The 18,791-nt window shown below is 38.2% G+C and overlaps 1 protein-coding gene across 4 annotated transcripts; it reads right to left on the reverse strand.

The window, feature by feature from the left end:
* Positions 1-27: 27 nt before the first annotated feature.
* NUDT13 (nudix hydrolase 13) lies at positions 28-16,449 on the reverse strand. Of its 4 annotated transcripts, none has more exons than XM_058543206.1 (9): positions 16,374-16,449; positions 10,899-10,990; positions 7,656-7,795; positions 6,041-6,175; positions 5,069-5,175; positions 3,884-4,009; positions 3,608-3,719; positions 2,731-2,885; positions 28-1,146 (listed from the first exon to the last, which is right to left on the reverse strand). In XM_058543206.1, the coding sequence occupies exons 2-9, from the start codon at positions 10,979-10,981 to the stop codon at positions 946-948; spliced, it is 1,059 nt and encodes a 352-aa protein (XP_058399189.1). In that variant the 5' UTR covers positions 10,982-10,990; positions 16,374-16,449; the 3' UTR covers positions 28-945. The 4 variants fall into 4 exon arrangements, with proteins under 4 accessions (XP_058399189.1, XP_058399192.1, XP_058399190.1 ...); XM_058543209.1 differs by having other exon boundaries at positions 10,899-10,952; positions 16,374-16,388; XM_058543208.1 differs by lacking the exon at positions 28-1,146 and having other exon boundaries at positions 2,798-2,916.
* Between the last annotated feature and the right edge of the window lie 2,342 nt (positions 16,450-18,791).

Raw genomic sequence — 18,791 nt, forward strand, 5'->3', positions numbered from 1 at the left:
TAAGACAGAACAATAAATCTGAACAAAAACGTGGAAATTTATTTTATTTCCTCCAGATAATTCTTCTCCCCTATGACAAGGTATAGAATGGCATATATAAATGAAGACAAATCCTAAATTTAGTTTATCCCATAAAACTCAAAAAATGGTTCATCCTCACTAATCCCTTAGTTGAAGTTACAACACTTACTGGGTATGCAAATAGCAGCAATCATTTTACATTTAGGAAAACAGGCATGGCAAAGTGATCGTCTTTTCCTTGGGTCACAAACTGAGAAGTAACACCAAAAAAACCTTCCCATCTTGAGCCCCCGTGGGACACAGTTACCTCAACAGAACATCATTGCATCTATTTATTACAGAGTACTCTGAGGAAGACCTTAGCTCCCATTTTCCTCATCTCTTCAGATGACTTAAAGAAATGACTTTTATTTAACTACCATGTACAAAATAATTACCTGTACATGAATTTAAAAATGTGCTATGTTTCCTAATTCAATGAGGATAAAAAGTAACTCAGTAGTGGGTTGAGATTTGCTATATATTTTCAATACTAAAATAAAAGTTTCAACCAAAATTATACCAAGCACATTTTGGCAGTTAGTATAAACCAGTGTTAACAAGCCACATGCCAAAAGATGTTAGCTTCCAAGGCCCCTGGGAGAAATGGGTGAACAATGGCCTGCATCCAAACTAATGCTTCAACCTTCCCTCTGATTTTCACAAATGTAATCTCATTAGTTTTGGCATTTCTGATTGCCTATGAGTAGGGACTTATTTCATTAACACTGCTGATAGAGGTGTCTTATTGTAGGTTCACCTTCTGCTCTGCCTTATTATGAGGTTAGCCTGGAGATGGCCTTTTGTCACCTCCCCTTTATCTACTGATCTCTGATATGCTCCTCTGGGATACTGAGGAGGGATCTTGAGGCAGCTTGATCTGAGCTAAGCAGGCAGGGCAGAACAGGTCGGTTTTTCTACCCACTCCTTAATTAGTTGGTGGGCGATGGCTAACTTGGGGGGCAACCAGAATGGGAAAGTCCCATTCAGTTGCTGAGTATATGGGCCATTTCTCCTCAGGGCTTTGGCCACCTCATCATGACTGAACCAGGCAGCTGCCTCTAGTTCTCTCAAGTTCACCTGGATCTGAAAGACATAAGGATAAACAGGATGCAAGGTTAGGAGCTACAAAATTTAGACTACTATAGCCAAAGGTGAGAAAATGGTTCCAGAACTGAGCAATCTTAGAAGATAATACCTGGAATCTATAGGCTGGGAGATAATCAGTTCTAGATATTTCCCAGAAGTAAAAGAGGCGTAATTAAGAGAGGAGTTAAATATATTTTTTAAATATTCAAAAAAAATACATTTTAAAAATCCTAGAAGCACAAATATTAAAATACTGAGTAGTTAATATTGAGGGATAAATTATGAATATTTGTTTTTCTTTGTGCCTCTATTGATAGTATAACCTTAATTTAAAAAGAACATACAAATGTTACTCTTATTTTTTATTTTTATTTTTATTTTTTTTGTGAGGGAGATCAGCCCTGAGCTAACATCTGTGCTAATCCTCCTCTTTTTGCTGAGGAAGACCGGCTCTGAGCTAACATCTATTGCCAATCCTCCTCCTTTTTTTTCCTTCCCCCAAGCCCCAGTAGATAGTTGTATGTCATAGTTGCACATCCTTCTAGTTGCTGCGTGTGGGACGCGGCCTCAGCATGGCCAGAGAGGCGGTGTGTCAGTGCGCACCCGGGATCCGAACCCAGGCCGCCAGTAGCCGGGCACCCGCACTTAACCGCTAAGCTACCGGGCCGGCCCTGTTACTCTTCTTTAAAGGATAAGGGTTGGTGCCGGCCTGGTGGCTTAGTGGTTGAGTTCAGCATGCTCCACTTTGGCAGCCTGGGTTCGTGGGTTCGGATCCTGGGCGCCAACCTACACCACTCATCAGCCATGCTGTGGCGGCAACCCACATACAAAATAAAGGAAGCCTGGCCACAGATGTTAGCTCAGGGTGAATCTTCCTCAAGCAAAAAGAGGAAGATTGGCAACAGATGTTAGCTCAGGGCAAATTTTCCTCAGAAAATAAATAAATAAATAAATAAATAAATAATAAAGGATAAGGGTTAATTAATGATAATCAAAAGCATAGTGTCTTCTTTGCAAGAGGCAAAGTAATGCAAACTACATCCACAGGAAGCTGGGAAAGATTAGATATTATTAAATCTATAGAAAGCAAAACACATAATAGACAGACTTTGGCAGATAGCAACCACACTATCTGTCAGGGATGCTAAAGAGCAAGATGTTGGATAAGACAACATCTAAGTCCCTTTCAACCCGCAGTTCTTATGATTTTATATTATTAGTCCCCAACATCCTGACTGACTGGAGCAATAAGACCAATCCTGAAATCAACCATTAAATTTAATATATTTATTGTGTGCCTACTCCACGCAAGATGCTCTAAGTCCTGATAATGAAAGATAAATTGTCTCATGATTGAGAGATATACCAAGAAGAATGGTGATCATGTTGGCACTCCAAATTTTCATAGTGATTATTTGTTTCCTTTATGAGATTGCAAATTCCTTAAGGGTATAAATCATATCTTACACATCTTCTATACTCTAGACAATGCTGGACTAGACAGGTCTTAGTAAGTACCTCCTGACCAGCTTGGATGAGGCAAAGGAAATATCACAGCAGGAGGGAAGATTCAGACCTTACCTCTGTCTGCCCTCGTTTCACAGTTGCATGACAAGCAATCATGAGTGAGCTATTAGGAAAGGGCCAGTGCTGGGATGCAGAGTACTGCAGTCTTTCCACCTCCAATCCCACCTCTTCTGCAACTTCTCGCCGGACAGCCTCTTCCAGACTTTCACCTACAAGCACTCAGATTAATTCAGGACAGCCCTGCAGCAGGAAGGGTGATACAGATGCCCATTTGTGAAAGGAGAACAAAACTGACTCCAAAATTTCAAGGAAATACTTTTGGGAGAGCCCTAAATCTCTGAGTCTTTACAACAATAGGAATCAAGTCTGGAGTTGGGTGTTGAACTGCAATACTTAAAGGTTAGTAATAATGCAAAATAAGAGTGGCAGTGGGAGAGGCTACTGCTGCCCTCAGCTTTAAAAAAATTCTAATACCATATTCCACCATTTGCAAATTTTATGCCAATAGACTGAAAAAAAAACCCAACCTGTAAATAAATATTGAATTCTAGTTAATATTATGCATGCTGTAATATTTAGGGAGAAGGGTACTAATGTCTGCCATCTATGCATCAAAAAATGAGATGGACTGATGGATGGATAGAGGAATGGATAGATAGATAGGTAATAAAGTAAGTGTAGTAAAAAATTATAGAATCTAGGTGGTGAGTGTTTTGGTGTTCACTATATAATTCTTTCAACTATGCTATATGTTTGAAAATTTGCCTATAATACATTGGAAAATTATAATGCCAGAAGGCAGTTTTCTTGACATTATAGAGAAGAATGTGCTTGAGACTCCAAGGACTATGGCAACAAGACAAAGAAAGACCTACTATTGATAAGCTTTTGTGTCCTCCAATGTCATCCGTGCATGCCCTAAACTCCTTACCTATATCACAAAAACCTGCCAAGGCAGAATACATTCCCTTGGGAAAGGAACTCTGGCGGGCAAGCAGGCATTGAGTCCCATCTGATACCAGAGTGATCACCACAGGAGTCACCTAGGAAAAGGGGATGAAAACTTAGACACTAGGGCTTTGGGGCCTGTTAACGGGATGAAGGAACAGATAACTAAGGAAAGCCTTTTAAGTGTACAGGCTTCCATCCACAGGACAGAGTAGTGCACAGCCTTCCTGGATTACTGTCCTTTTAAAGCAATGCTTACCTGCGGATAATAGATGATCTTATTGGAAGGGCACACACGCTTGCTGCCTGCCATATTCTTCTTGGTGGGCTGCCCACTTCTGCTGCAGAACTGATGAGCATCATGCCAACGGAGAAGAGCCTGAGCCTAGGAATACAAAGATGGGCTTGGTTTCATTGGAGAGAATGTAGGGCTCATCTGTAACAGAGCTGGGCCTAGTATTTAGAGCAACTCAAAGAGAAATGGCCAATCCCTTTCCAGCTTACCTACTTTAAATGGCTATTAACTGTTTAAACTTTAAAGTAAGGAAACTATCTGAACATACTCCTCTAGCATCTGAAACATGAATAAAAGAAAGCATATTTTTTGTGTGTGTGTGAGGAGGACTAGCCCTGAGCTAACATCCAATGCCAATCCTCCCCTTTTTTTCTTGAGGAAGATTGGCCCTGGGCTAACATCCGTGCCCATCTTCCTCTACTTTATATGGGACGCCGCCACAGCATGGCTTAAAAAGCAGTGCATTGGTGCACGCCTGGGATCCGAACCTGTGAACCCCGGGCCGCTGACACAGAGTGCGCGCACTTAACCGCTGCACTACCAGGCTAGCCCCAAGAAAGCATATTTTTAAATGTATTATGAATTATTTAAAAAATATATATAATATAAAGTATTGAACAGCCATGTACTTATGACCCAGCTTAAAAATAAAACATTTCCAATATAGTTGAACACCCTAACATGTACTCCTCCCCAATAAAGTTGGAATTTTTTGCGAATAAAAAATGTTTAGAGATATCTCTTTAAATTACATGGACAATCAAAAGCACTTTAGCAAGTGAAATCTAATGCTGTGAGGACGTCATTGAAGTCATATAAAACAATTTCTCATAGGAAAAACATGATGATGTATGTCATGCTGTGGGTCATTAAAAAGGTTTATGAGGCTATTCGATCACATTGCCATAGATCTGCATGCCCTTAGGGGAAATGGTCCTGACAGCAGTCCCACCCCTAACAAGGACAAAAGAAAGAAGAATAAGCAATCTCCCTACAGCACATTGTTCTTCTGCCAAGGTTTGTAGGAAGGACTATGATCTGCAAAAGAAGAAATCAAATGTCACGCTAGCCTTGTGTTATGCACGCATGTATTCACCGATACACACTGCTTTACGAAATTTCCTACAGTACTGAGAAATCAGAATCTACCGTGGATAGCAAGGAGGCATCCTTCACATTCAGCTGAAGCAGAGCCTTGCTCAGCTCAATGAAAGACCCCTTGAGCTCTGTCTCCATTTCACGTTTCTGTAAGGAAGCTAGAAAATTAGAAAAGAGAGTAAAATGAAACAAACGTCAAACTTTGCCTTGGGGCCTCTCTCAAGCATATCCTCTTAGAAGTGTTTCCCAAACTGACCTAATAAGACTCAACTAGGGAAAATTAAAAATCTACAGGTTCTCAAGTCCCTACCTGGAGATTCTGAACAGCAGGTGAGCGAGGCCCAGAAAGCTTTATTTTTTTTGTCAAGCACCAGGTGATTCTTATATTCAGGCAAATTTGGGAAACAGAGCTTAATATTTCTCAAGAGCCTCTTTGGGGCAATAAGAACATTTGCATTAGCCACACACTATCCCTGGAAAACAAATGAAATGGGACCTCTAAGCTCCTATCTGAACCTCATTGTAGAATCATACATTTGCACCTACACCCTGAAAGAGAGAAGGAAAGCCTGATAGGAGCTCCAGCCTATAGCAAACTGGTCCCAAATGCAAGTCTAAAGACCCGGAGCTACTCCAAGGTAACATGTTTATTCATCTGTATTGATAAGAGAAATAAGAGTGATGTCATGAATTTTAAAACATTTCTTATGAAATATTTAAATATTTAAACATTTCTTATAAAATACAAAATATGTATTTTATATAGAGGTACAGAGAATAATACAATAAGCATATGTGTACCCACCACCTAGCTTAGAAAGAAAGCATTAAAATGTCCTTTATTTTCTTTTAAATGATGATGATAGTAGATGGTATTATTTTTTATGTCCTAACTTGAAAAAATATATATAAAATTGATAACCTTTTTGTATCCCCAAAATTTTCTTTGAAATTTTACTATTATGTGAAATCCCAAAGTCTGAGAACCACTGGGAAGTACCCACTGGGAATAATGTTATGTACCATTTATGGGAGAGGAGCTATTTAGACCTAGATCCAGCGCAAACCATGCTTCACGCTGTGCGGAGCATCCAATCAGCACGGAATCTTCTATTCTTTGTGTGTCCTGTCCAAACTTACCCAGGAGCTTTTCCAACTCTAAGAAATAAAAAAGGAAAGGAAGAAAAACAAGAGTTTTAATTAAACCACCAGAGCCATCTTAGACTTAGAAGAAATCATCTGCTTCAGCTTGAAGTTGGTACACCTGGCTTCCAGTCACTACCCTGTAGCTAATTAGCTATGTAATCTTGGTCTAAGCACTTACCTTCTCTAGGCCTCCATTTTCTCATCAGCAATTGGAGGAGTTTAAAGAAGGAATTCTTTCTGTGAAACACACTATGATTCTCCTAGTTTGAAAGATACATGATATTTAACTTATTATGGCACTGAAAAAAAAAGTCACACTTAAAATGGTAGAGACCAAATCAGTTATATAATTTAGTCTGCAGATGATGCTGCTTTTGGGGGCCAGGGTAGAATACTCATCTGAGATCCCAGCCTGGATAAGACAAGCACTGTATAGGGAGAAAACCTGTCCTTCTGTGCATGAAAGACTCATATTTATTTGTTCATAATACAATATGACATGCTAAATCTCTGAATAATGTTTAGTGCCTTCTGATTGCATCTTCATATTCTTCTGCACTGCTAGAAACTATTTTTTGAGAGGGAGCTCAGCCCTGAGCTAACATCTGATGCCAATCCTCCTCTTTTTTTTTCCTGAGGAAGACTGGCCCTGAGCTAACATCAGTGACCATCTTCCTCTACTTTATATGCGATGCCGCCACAGCATGGCTTGACAAGCAGTGCGTCAGTGCGCGCCCGGGATCCGAACCGGCGAACCCTGGGCCGCTGCAGTGGAGCGTGTGCACTTAACCCCTTGTGCCACCAGGCCGGCCCCTAGAAACTACCTATCGACCTATGCAAGTACTCCAACATCTGACCCATGGAGGAAATTCATTGGTAATGCATTTAGAAGTTAGTCAGTGTATAGTGATATCATATAAAACTGAAAGTATCTTGAATGCTAAATCCCAATGACTTAGATATCTTTAGTTATATACCGTAAAAGAGTTCTCAAAACAAATTAATTTTAATTCACTTTTAATTTTGACACTTCTAGGAGAAATGAAGTCATGATGCAAATCTTAAACAATATAACAGTGTGCAACTCCATGGAGGCTGGAAATCACTGGTCTAAGGCAGGGGTTGGCAAAATATTTTAGGCTTTTGAGCCATATGGTCTATGTCACAACTACTCTGCTCTGCCATTCTAGTGCGCAAGCAGCCATGTAAATGAATGAGTGTGGCTGTGTTCCAATAATAATTTATTTACACAACAGGGGGCGGGTTCCAATTTGGACAGCAGTTTTGCTAGCCCCTGGTTTAAGGCAGTAGTGGTTCACACCATCACCAAATACTTGGGCAACTCAAGTTTATACCTAAATAATTAATTAGCAGAAGCAGTTTGAAAAATCTGGACTCTAAAGCCAGAGGATCCTTCTCAGGATTCAATATGGACTGAATTCTGCTTAGTGGCTACAGGCTGGTCTACTATACTGGTCCACCTTGGGCTTACCTAATAGGCTATGTTGGGGTGCCAGGTATTGATGTTCTGATTTCTGAAGCAAAGGAGCCAGGCTATGAAAGAGGTAAAATGCTCCTGTCTTCTGGGCGTTTTTACATGCATCATCATCTTCCTTCAGTTCAAATAAATACCTGTATTTTGGAAATAAAGCATTACAAAACCACCCTTAGTTACTTGTAAACAGCATTCATCTTTGACAATTCTGTTCCCACATCCCTCTCCTACCATGGTTATTTCCTTTTATTTATTTACATTCTAAATTGCTCTAAAAAGGATTTCAGGTGGCTTCAGGTAATCATTCCCTCCTTTATACTACTGTATACCTTGCCCATACTTCTGTGGTTGCACTTACGTTGTACTAATTGTTAATTTGTCTGTCTCTCCCTCCCCTTAAGGGCAGGGTCTGCCTTAGTTCCATATCTCCAGTAATTAGCATATTGAATGGCTCAATTCAATAAATATTTATTGAATTGAACTTCAAAGGTAATAAATATTTACTGAATTGAACCTCAGGGTACTTTGCCAATACTACACTGTGAGGCAAGAATTTACATGCAGTGGATTGAAAGGAAAACAAGTACAGTGATAAACATCAACCGCAGATGCCCAGAGATGAGAGCAGACTTCATTATTGCAGACAAAGAGCAAACACTATACCTTCAGTAACTCTCATTCAATCTAGGGAAGATAAAGAGTAAATTTTATGGGGTGGCCCCGTGGCGTAGTGGTTAAGTGCGCGCGCTCCGCTGCTGGCTGCCTGGGGTCGGATCCCAGGCGTGCACTGACGCACCGCTGGTCAGGCCAAGCTGTGGCGGCATCCCATATAATGTGGAGGAAGATGGGCACAGATGTTAGCCCAGGGCCAGTCTTCCTCAGCAAAAGAGGAGGATTGGCATGGATGTTAGCTCAGGGCTGATCTTCCTCACAAAAAAAAAAAGAGTAAATTTTATCTTCAAAGCACCTGTGTCTCAAACATCTAGTCCCCTAAGTGGACACCATTTGCTCCTTATCTCTACTGAAGGGACCACTGATGAGAAAGTGAAGCCATTACTTGACTTATTTAATAAGTGTAATATTTTCAGTAGCCAAAATAAAAATGTGTAGAAGAGAATATCCTATATTTATCTTCTCTAAAAGAAATAGTACTGAGGTAAGTTCTAGGCTTTTCCAGTACCTTCATTGAGGATGGACTAAATCTAGCCCTTCAACAGCCTTGGGAATCAGGTCAGGGTCTGCATGATTCAGGAGGGACTGAATATGGATTCACCTTCTGGGGCCTTAGAGATAACCATTTTTGCCTGTTGAAAGCCCTAAAACAGACTCTCAGGTATATGGCATATTTTGTCACTTAAGTGAGAAACACAATTTACAGGTATTTTCTGTAGGATCTGACAGCTTCTGCAACACCAGTAGGCAGAGTTGGCTCAACATGAAACTACAAAGCAAAATGATAAACACACCCCAGTGGCATCTTTATGAACCTATTTTTGACTGTGATAAAAGGGGTTACAATGAGCCCTTTATAAACAGAAGACAAAAGAAACCTGAGATTTTAATACTCGTGATATTTTTAAACTTATTATGAGTGATTGCAGCCTCCTGTGGCAAAGACTCAATGTATGTCAAAGGAGAGACATGTGCCACTCAGAAGTTAGCAAATATAAACAATAGAACAAACACCGCCGCCTTTGTAAAACAACTGTTAAGAGTGGTACAACCTGTGCTTTGCCCTAATGACCGCAAAAAGCAAAACACCTACAAAAACACCCAGGTTAAAGTCTTAAACCCAGGGCCTCACTGGAACTGGAACTGAGGTCCAAAAAGTTCCTTGCGTTCTTCTTGATCGGGATGACTATTTTTAAAAATTCATTGTTTCCTTTTAGTTATAATAGCATGGAAACCACAATACTAAGATTATCACATTTAAACTGTTTTTTTCTTATTATAAAAGTAAAAAACAGCCATTTTATAAAAATCAGAAAATACAGTTATCAATATTCTAAAAAAGGGAAAGCATCAAGTATCCCATCACTCAGAGATGATCACTGTTTACACCTTGGAATTCTCCAAACTATTTATTGATATTGTACATATATAGATAGGTATATTTAGAATCATACCTACTAATTTATAGCCTTTTTCTTAAACATATTAACATTTTTTCACACTCTATTCTTTATGGATAGAATTTTATTCTTTTCCCATGATTTTTGATATATTTTTTAATATATTTAATCACTTTAATATACCCATTTTTTAGACTATTCAATAATTCTGTTTTTGTTCTCAGAGTCTCAGCCTGAGAACTTCAATAACATAAATGCCCAACAATATCTAAAACAAGTACTGCAGTTTTGTTGTTTTCTCACTCTTGCTCATGTAAGATTGTATGCTAATATGCCTTTAAATTTTGGACTGGGCACTCATGTTTGGCAGAGCTTTCTCTGTGGGAAGCCCTGGTTATGAATGTATCCCTCTAGAGGAGTTTTACATTTGCTTCTGCAAGGTGCCCCAGCGGTATTATAAGTCTAGGACTACTACTTAAATTCTTTTCTTAGGTTGGGGGTTTGGGGACCATACCATATAGATGGTGAAAATTTAAACCCCAAAACTGTATGAGAGCAGGCTAGTGATTTCAAATTCACAGATTTCAAATTTCCTCAGGCTTAAGTCCTTTATCTTCTTCTTGTACTGGTGTAGATTTTTTTTTTTCTAGTCTACCTTTCACTGAAGTTTAGTTCTTCAAGGGAGTGGGGGGCATACAGAGATGGTAGTTATCTGCCTCATTTTCAGGAAACTTCATGAACTATTACTCAGTATAGTTTTTAATGCCATCATATGGGTGTACTATAATTTAATTAATTTTTCCCTTACTGTTCATTCATCCACTCAACACTACTTCCGTGCCTGCTATGTGTCAGGTACTGTTTTATGCACTAGGGGTACCATTGTGAAAAAGACAAAGTTCTTATCTTAATAGAACTTATATTTAAGTATGTCAGACATTTTAGATACTATTGGAAATTTAGTTTGTTCAGAATTTTTCCAATTATAAATAATTTGCAATAATTTTCCAAATATAAATAATTTCCAATTATAAATAATGAATATCCTTATATGTAAAATCTTAATCATATATCCTTAATCCTCAATATAGGAATTTGAGATATTTATATTTTATAATTTAACAGGCCAAAGATAGAATAATCAGATCTCAGCTTGGTCAAAACTCACCGGGTCTTAGTGACATAGGTTGACAGTAGCCTATAGCACCAAAAAGATTTCCTCCTGCAAGCAATTCCACAATACAGGGACATTGTCAGGTCCTTAAAAGGAAAGAGGAGTTAAAAAAAAAAAAAAAAGATCATAGTATGCAATTTAAAGTAATGAATCACCAAGAGGGTTATTCTTTAAGCCAGGATAGGATTACTTTTTAATATTAAGGAAAGAGAAACTGAATAGAAGTCAGGTGATCTGGTTTCTAAACTGCATTTCAACTACAAACTAGTGTGGGATTTCAACTCTGCAGTACCTCTTTCCTAACCTACAAAATTGAAACCTGTTCTACCTACCTAATAGGTTGTTGTGAGAATCAGTTAACTATCCACAAAAAATATGTGCTTCTCCTTACATATTGTGGAATTGGTGCTGGGAGGTAGCTGCCAAGCTAAGGCCTACATTTCTCTCCTCCCTTGTATCTAAGTAGGGCCCAAACTGGGTTTTAACAGTGGAATATGAGTGAAAGTGATGTGTATCTTTTCTAAGCTGAAGCAGTTAAGAAATGAGTATGCCTTCTCCATCCTCTTTTTCCTCTTCTGCTTGGAAGACTCTGGAGTGGCAGAGCTATTAGATGGAGAACTGGATCTTTGAATCACTACATGGAGAAAAGCCACCCACCAACCAAAGCCCCCCTGCCTTGGACTATTTGTGAGTAAGAAATAAACTTCTACCACATTAAGCCACTGAAATTTTGAAGTTTGTAGCTAGCATGACTCTAATAGGCCAAGTAAGCCTGGGAGTGTCTCCAGAGTAATGGAACTAAGTTTCTTGAATACATGAAAACCAACGTCCCTCTGAGGATAAAGTAGGAGGAATCCTGTGGATAAGAAAAATATAAAATCACAGCCATTAGGAAAATATTTCAAAAGGCAGCTATGCAAATCTACATGGATCTAAGATATTTTCTATTTTTTGTATCTCATTGTGAGAGAAAAAAAATTCTATATCTTAAGCCATTCTGTAGAAGGTGATTCCTTTTAAATTGTATATCAGTATTTTATTCCCCATGAAAAGTACATTTCACATTAGCAATAAGAAAGTCGAGAAGCTCCACTGAAAGAAGAAAATCAATACAGTTAAATAACCAGCCACCCCGTTAACTGTGCCCAAGGTTGGCAAGCTTTGACACTAAACCACCAAGGAAAGTCTAAAGTTTAGGCCTACTTCTTGGCTGCATAATTATGAATCACTGATGACTAATCCTTGGACAGTTTTGGCTACAATCTATGTCCTAACCAAGGGTAAAATGTATATAGCAAACAACATTCAACAAAGTATTTATTGAGTATGGACTTTATGCAAGGTCCTTTAAGAAACACAAAAATGTATAGGTTGAAAATCCTGCCCTCAAGGGACTCTAGCAAGAGAGAAAACAAATATATAACTTTCACAGAAGGCAATATGTGATTACAAAGCATTCTAGGAGAGCATGAAAAGTATAATCCCTATTTTAATAACCCAAAGACTTTTGTGATATACTGGAAAAAACGTATTTGAAATCAATATTTCTGTCTCATATATGACTCTGAGAATGTAAATTGGTACATTATTTTTGGAGGGCAATTTGAGAATATCTATCAAAATGTCAAATGAGCATCTCTTTCACCTAGCAATTCCACTTCTAGGAATTTATCCTAAGAAGGAAAGGATATGTACAGGAATGTTAACTGAAAATTATGATAAAAGGAAATAATACACAGCTATTCAAAATAAATAGGAAATAAGATGACAGTGGAAAGATATATACATAGTAACAGAGAAAGATATTCAGAATATATTATTAAGAAAAGCAAGTAATATTTGGTTGGTTTAGCATGATCTAATTAACTTATTAAGAAAAGGACATATACATACTAGAATACATAAATTAGATATGTATTTATTTATATTATTAAAGTGACTAGAAGTACACATACCAAACTATTAACAGTGACTAATTTGGCAGAGTGGGATGGAGACAAGGATCAAATAGGGTGCTTGTAATTTTTACTTCATATATGTCTGTACTTAAAAAAATTTTAACCATGTGTACATACTCCTTTAACAATAAAATAAAGTATAAAAAATAGTAGTTCCTGGGACTAACTGCACAATGAGGCACATTGTTCCCAGGAGCACCTCACCACATTCCTTGGGAGCCAAAAGGAATTCCTCTGGTGAGTTCCTTGAATCCTGAGAACTGAAAGAGCTGTTTGGTTGGAGTTATGACTACCAACTAATCGGTGCGGCCCACTGTACTTGGCTGCCTGATGTTTTCCCCAGTTTCTGCTACTAATTTAACCTTAGCCGATTGTGGATTATCATGGCCTGCTGACTCATGGGATGGTGGTCAGAGCTTGCAGAAAACATAGTAACATTCTTAATGTAGCTTTGAAAAAATATCATTAATCAAGAGGAAAATCAGACTTGTTTTAACTGAAAATTGTACCTTCATTGGTACAGTTACAAACTTAGTAGATGAAGATTGTCTTATTCCTTTTCTAAATGGTCCCTGGTACATTTTTTTACACATCTTATATAAAAGCATTCAAAGACTATTTAAAAGTCAAAGAAGAAAAAACGATTTCCTTAAAATTCAGCTTTAACTGGGGCCGGCCCAGTGGCTTAGCGGTTAAGTGCGTGCGCTAGGCTGCTGGCGGCCCGGGTTCGGATCCCGGGCACGCACCGACACACCGCTTCTCCGGCCATGCTGAGGCCGCGTCCCACATACAGCAACTAGAAGGATGTGCAACTATGACATACAACTATCTACTGGGGCTTTGGGGGAAAAAATAAATAAATAAATAAAATTATAAAAAATTCAGCTTTAACTGTATTTTTCTCTTTTATTTTATTTTTTTTGGTGAGGAAAATTGGCCCTGAGCTAACATCTGTTGCCAATCTTCCTCTATTTTGTATATGGGACACCACCACAGCATGGCTTGATGAGTGATGTGTAGGTCTGCACCCAGGATCCAAACCCACGAACCCCAGGCCGCCAAAGCAGAGCACTTGAATTTAACCACCATGCCTCTGGGCCGGCCTCTATTAAATAGATCATTTAAGTTATAAAATTAATATAACTACATTATAAGACATCTGGAAAACAGAATTGTAGAGCACCCATATTACCACATAAATATAACTTATAATTTAATATGTATTTTCTAGTTTTTTTACACATATAACTTTTACATGTTTATAATCAGATGACACATTTTTTCAACTTGCTTTCATGAAACATGTCATAAGCAGTTTTCTATGTTTTTGTATAAACTTCATAATTTTTTTGGCTGCATACTATTACGTTCAAGTAGACTCAATCTGCTTTTGCTAAACGTTCCTCTGATTTTAGACATTTAGGTTGCTCTGACTTTAAATTACCGCAAATAAAATACCACTAAATACCTCTGTGCTGATATTTTCAAGTTACTTCTTTAAGATAAATTTCCCAAAGTAGAATTATAGGGACAAAATTTACTTTAAAATCATATGGCTCTTCCTACACAATGCCACACTTACAAGATTCAATAGTACTTGGTTTAAAAAAAAAAGAACTTTTATATTTCTCTGATCACTATAGAGATTGAAAGTGTTTTCAGATTTAATAGTTCTAGTTCCCCTTTTGTAAATTGCTGTTTGATGCCCTGTGTTCATTCATTTATTGTGGTTTTACTTTACTTTTGACCATTCTAATTTTTAAATTATTATAGTACATTTACAGCATTTTCCACAATATGATCATCCAAATGTACTATAGGAACCAACTGCTATATGTATTGCTTTTGTCTGTGAAGCAGTCATTCTGACTAAACCTCAGTACAAAAATAGAGGCTCTTTTAACAGTCAAGAGGATATGTGAGATTATTTTTAGGATGAAAATATAATTTCTTATAGCCCTATACTATTTAGAAATCTAATACAGGGAAAATTTGATACTTTTTTTCTGAAATGGTTTGTGATTTTTCACTATCTTTTAGGCGTTTTTGGTATAATATATTATTCAAAGTGTATTGGCCCAGGGGCTCAAATTTGGTAAACTTGCTGGTAAACAACTGGTAAACATGCTATAATACTCACATCCAGCTACTCAAATGCCACATTAGGAACAGAATAGTTGTTTTTGTTAGAACTGGCAACTATTATTGTATTTTATGCCTCATGGCACACTGGGGATAAAAGTTCACCACTCACAAAACAAATCTGGAAAAAAATACTAGCGTCATTATTTTACTTTAGGTAACAAGCTCAGGCCTGCCTTCTATTTTACAGTGCAAATGCGTGTCTCCAAAGCAAGGAGGGGACAGGGAAGTCTGGAGAGACTCAGGAACTTTTATTCCTGGCTTTCCCACTGACTGAACTTGTGACCTGGGGCTGTCACCTAACTTGTCAGAGCTTGGTTTCTGTCTCACTTGTCACAGGGGAAGGAAGGAGAGAATATGGAGCTAAAGTGTATTATAACTATGTCAGGTTTTGACATACCTAATTTTCAGATCTGTTAGACTGTAAAATCCTTAGGGGTTGGGATTGTATCTTCTCTATCTATAACATCTAGCACAGTCCCTATCACAGTGTAAAACACAATATATATGAATGAATGAATTTATCCCATTTTATAAGTGAGGAAGATAAAGCTTTAAGAGGTTAACCAATGTGAGATCACAATCTAGAGAGCAGCAGATTCAAACTCAGGGCTATCTGGCTCCAAAGCTCATGTTTTGATAAGAAATACATGGGAAAGCATTTTCCAACATTCGTTTACTGTTTATGTTTTTAAAAGTTCAAAGACTGCTAGAGATGAAAGGTAATATTATTTTTACTCAAACTATTAAATGATGAGGCAAGGACACTAATAATTTCTCTGAACCCCCTGTAATAAATAATTCACATGTTTCTCATCCTGTTCATCTTAACAGAAGAAAGATTAATTTGTAAAGCATTACAGCATGACAAAAAAGCCCATTTTGAATCTCTGTGGTTACTTCGATGGAGAAGAGGTCAGGTTCTGTGGAGTTTGAGAAAGCCCTTTTCAAAGAGTCTATCCTTTCATGATTAAGGGCCTCAATAGGATGGGAAATATGCAAAACTGAGGAGCCACTGGGGTACAGATTTCAAGGTCTCACTGACCAGCTTTATGGTTGGCTTTCTAAAAAATAATTTTTCCCCCCTTAATTCAACAATAATTCAGGCACAATGCAGAAAAGTTAGTAAGTTCCATTTTTAAACAGCTCTCTGAAAAAGTATCAGAAAATTATTAGAGGTAGTTAATAAGATAGCTCTACAAGTTATGATGCAAAACTCTGGTCATTCCCTGGTTTCTGCAGGGAAGAGGGACTAAGCTAAAATTGCAAAATGCTCTGACTGAGAGCTTTTTTCAAGGTCTGATTATGTCTCCTCATAAAATCTTTCCCGTACTTAGAACCTGAACAGGTTCCGTTCCACTGTACTCACTCTGAATTCTGCCGGGGGCGCCTTCCCAGGCCTCAAAATCAGCAGAAAGCAGGAAACTCCAAATGTTCCTGGGAAGTTGGGCTTCTCTTCCCCAGAAGGACTATTGCAGGCCTCTGCCACACTTCCCAGAATCCTCCTAGAGATGCACTCTGGGAAATGTAGTTCAATCTTCATTTCAGCTGCTAAGCCCTCTGAAATTAACCATGGTTGTCAAAGCGTGCTTCTACCACACTTTCCTAGAATCCTCCTAGAGTTGCACTCTGGGAGTTATAGTTCAATCCCCAGTCATCCTGCCATGGCCTCCAACTGCAGTTAACCATGATTGTCAAAAGCATGATCTTCTAAGAGCTTCTAAATCCATTACCAGAAGAACTACTGTATCTTTGAGAAGGTAGAATGGCATTTGATCCATTTTTGAATAACAAATGATAAAGTCATTAAATCCATCCTCATAAGCAGCAAGTATATTTTGTGGGGGAAGGGGAAGAGTGTTGGGGCAGGAAATCAGATACCTTTCAACCTTTCTGTATCTCTAATTCTATCTGTTTGCCCACTTTAGAACTAGCTCTAACATTTCATGAAATTCTGCCAATTTAAAAGGACATGACTGTGTAGATATGTTTGAACTTATGATAGAATGCATCCCTTGATCAACCAAGGCAAGAAGATTTTGCCTGACTGAAAGCAGTCTCGCAGCAAAACTACTTTGGTGCTGCTCTCTTTTCTTCTTACTACTAAAGTTACTTGCTTATAGGAGAAGACAGTTTTGAAGGCCAGTCAACATATATTTAATGAGTACCAAATGTGCCTGGGACTCTTACAGGCGCAGGATATAGCAGAGAACAAAACAGGTGAAAATTTCTGTCCTTATGTAACTTAACATTCTGGAAGAGGAAACAAATAAGCAAAGAAGTAAATATACAATGTGTCAGGTGGTTATAAGTGCTAGGAAGAAAATTAAAGCAATATAAGAGGAGGGAGGATTTTGCTATTTTATATACAGTGGTCAGCTTCGTTGTTAAGGTAATATTTGAGCAAAGACCCTGAAGGAGCTGAGGAAGGAAGCCAAGTGGATATCTGTGGGAAGAGATCTATAAGCAGAAAAAATCAGCAAATGCAAAGGCCCTGGGGTGGAAGTGTGTCTGGCAGGTTTGAGGAAAGGCTAAGACAAAGCATGGTGGTCAGAGATGAGGCCAAAGAATAGCCAAGCACCAGATCATGGAGGGCCTTACAAGTCTTACAATTCTTACAGAGCCATTATAATGCTTTTGGTTTTTACTCTGAGAGGGATGGGATGTTACAGAAGAGTTTGAGCAGGAGAGTGAGATGATTTGACTTACAGTTTAAAAGAATCATCTGGGTGTGGTGATTAGATGGTAGGGGATAAGAGTTATTAAATCCTGAATGTCATTGTTGATATGTACCTAGGTTACATGGGTAGGAAGAGCAGTAGTTCTGGTTAGTTGACCAGCCATTTCTTTTGGACCTTTCCATTAGCACATGAACCCAGGCTTTTTATCAGGTTATTCATTATCCTCAAGGAAGGCACAGAAAATTTGAGGGAAACAAAATATAAGGCCAGTGAATTCCAAAGACATGAGGAAGCATGTTGAGTGAAAGTCAGAGCTCTAATAATTTTTTTAAAAAATCAAAATAACTATATTTTTGAGCCATTAAGTGTTAAGTGCTATAATAATAAAAATAGTGCTACGGTCTGAATGTTTGCATCCCCCCAAATTCATACGTTGAAATCCTAATATCCAATGTGATACTATCAGGAGGTAAGGCCTTTGGGAGGTGATTAGGTCATGTAGGTGGAGCCCTCATGAATGAGATTAGCGCCCTTATAAAAGAGGCCTGAGAGAGCTCCCTTGCCCCTTTCACCATGTGAGAATATAGTGAGAAGTCAGCAGTCTACAACTTGGAAGAAGGCCTTCACCAGAACCTGACCAGAACCTGACCATGCTGGTACCCTGATCTTGGACATCCAGCCTCCAGAATTGTGAAAAATAAATTTCTGTTGCTTATAAGCCACCTACCTCGTGGTATTTTGTTATAGCATATCAAATGGACTAAGACAAATAGCTAAGATTAACTGAGCCTGTACTATATTCTAGACACTATGCAAAGTTTTCACATGTTTATCATTAATCCTCACATCCTATGAGATATGTATTATTATTTGTACTTTACGGATGAGAAAATAGAGGTTTAGAAAAGTTAAATAATTTGTTCCAATTTATACAGCTATTCAGTAGAAGGACTGGGGTTTTAACCCAAGCCTGTCTGACTCCAGACAGAACCTGTGCCTTTGACTACCATATTCTACCGTAGACCTGAATTATATCTCTGACTGGGTTTGGGGCAGAGAAGCTGAACAAAAATGTTGGGAAATATTCGAATGATAGAAATAATCTC

This window comes from Diceros bicornis, chromosome 6 (genome assembly GCF_020826845.1).
Source record: "Diceros bicornis minor isolate mBicDic1 chromosome 6, mDicBic1.mat.cur, whole genome shotgun sequence".
Lineage (NCBI taxonomy): Eukaryota > Metazoa > Chordata > Mammalia > Perissodactyla > Rhinocerotidae > Diceros > Diceros bicornis.

Coding starts and splice junctions, on each gene's coding strand:
- NUDT13 (XM_058543206.1), bottom strand. CDS start 10,981: ATGTCCCTGTATTGTGGAATTGCTTGCAGGAGGAAATCTTTTTGGTGC. Junction 6,176..7,655: donor ACCCCAACATAGCCTATTAG/GTAAGCCCAAGG, acceptor TTTATTTCTTAG/AGTTGGAAAAGCTCCTGGGT. Junction 1,147..2,730: donor TGAAACGAGGGCAGACAGAG/GTAAGGTCTGAA, acceptor TATGTCTTTCAG/ATCCAGGTGAACTTGAGAGA.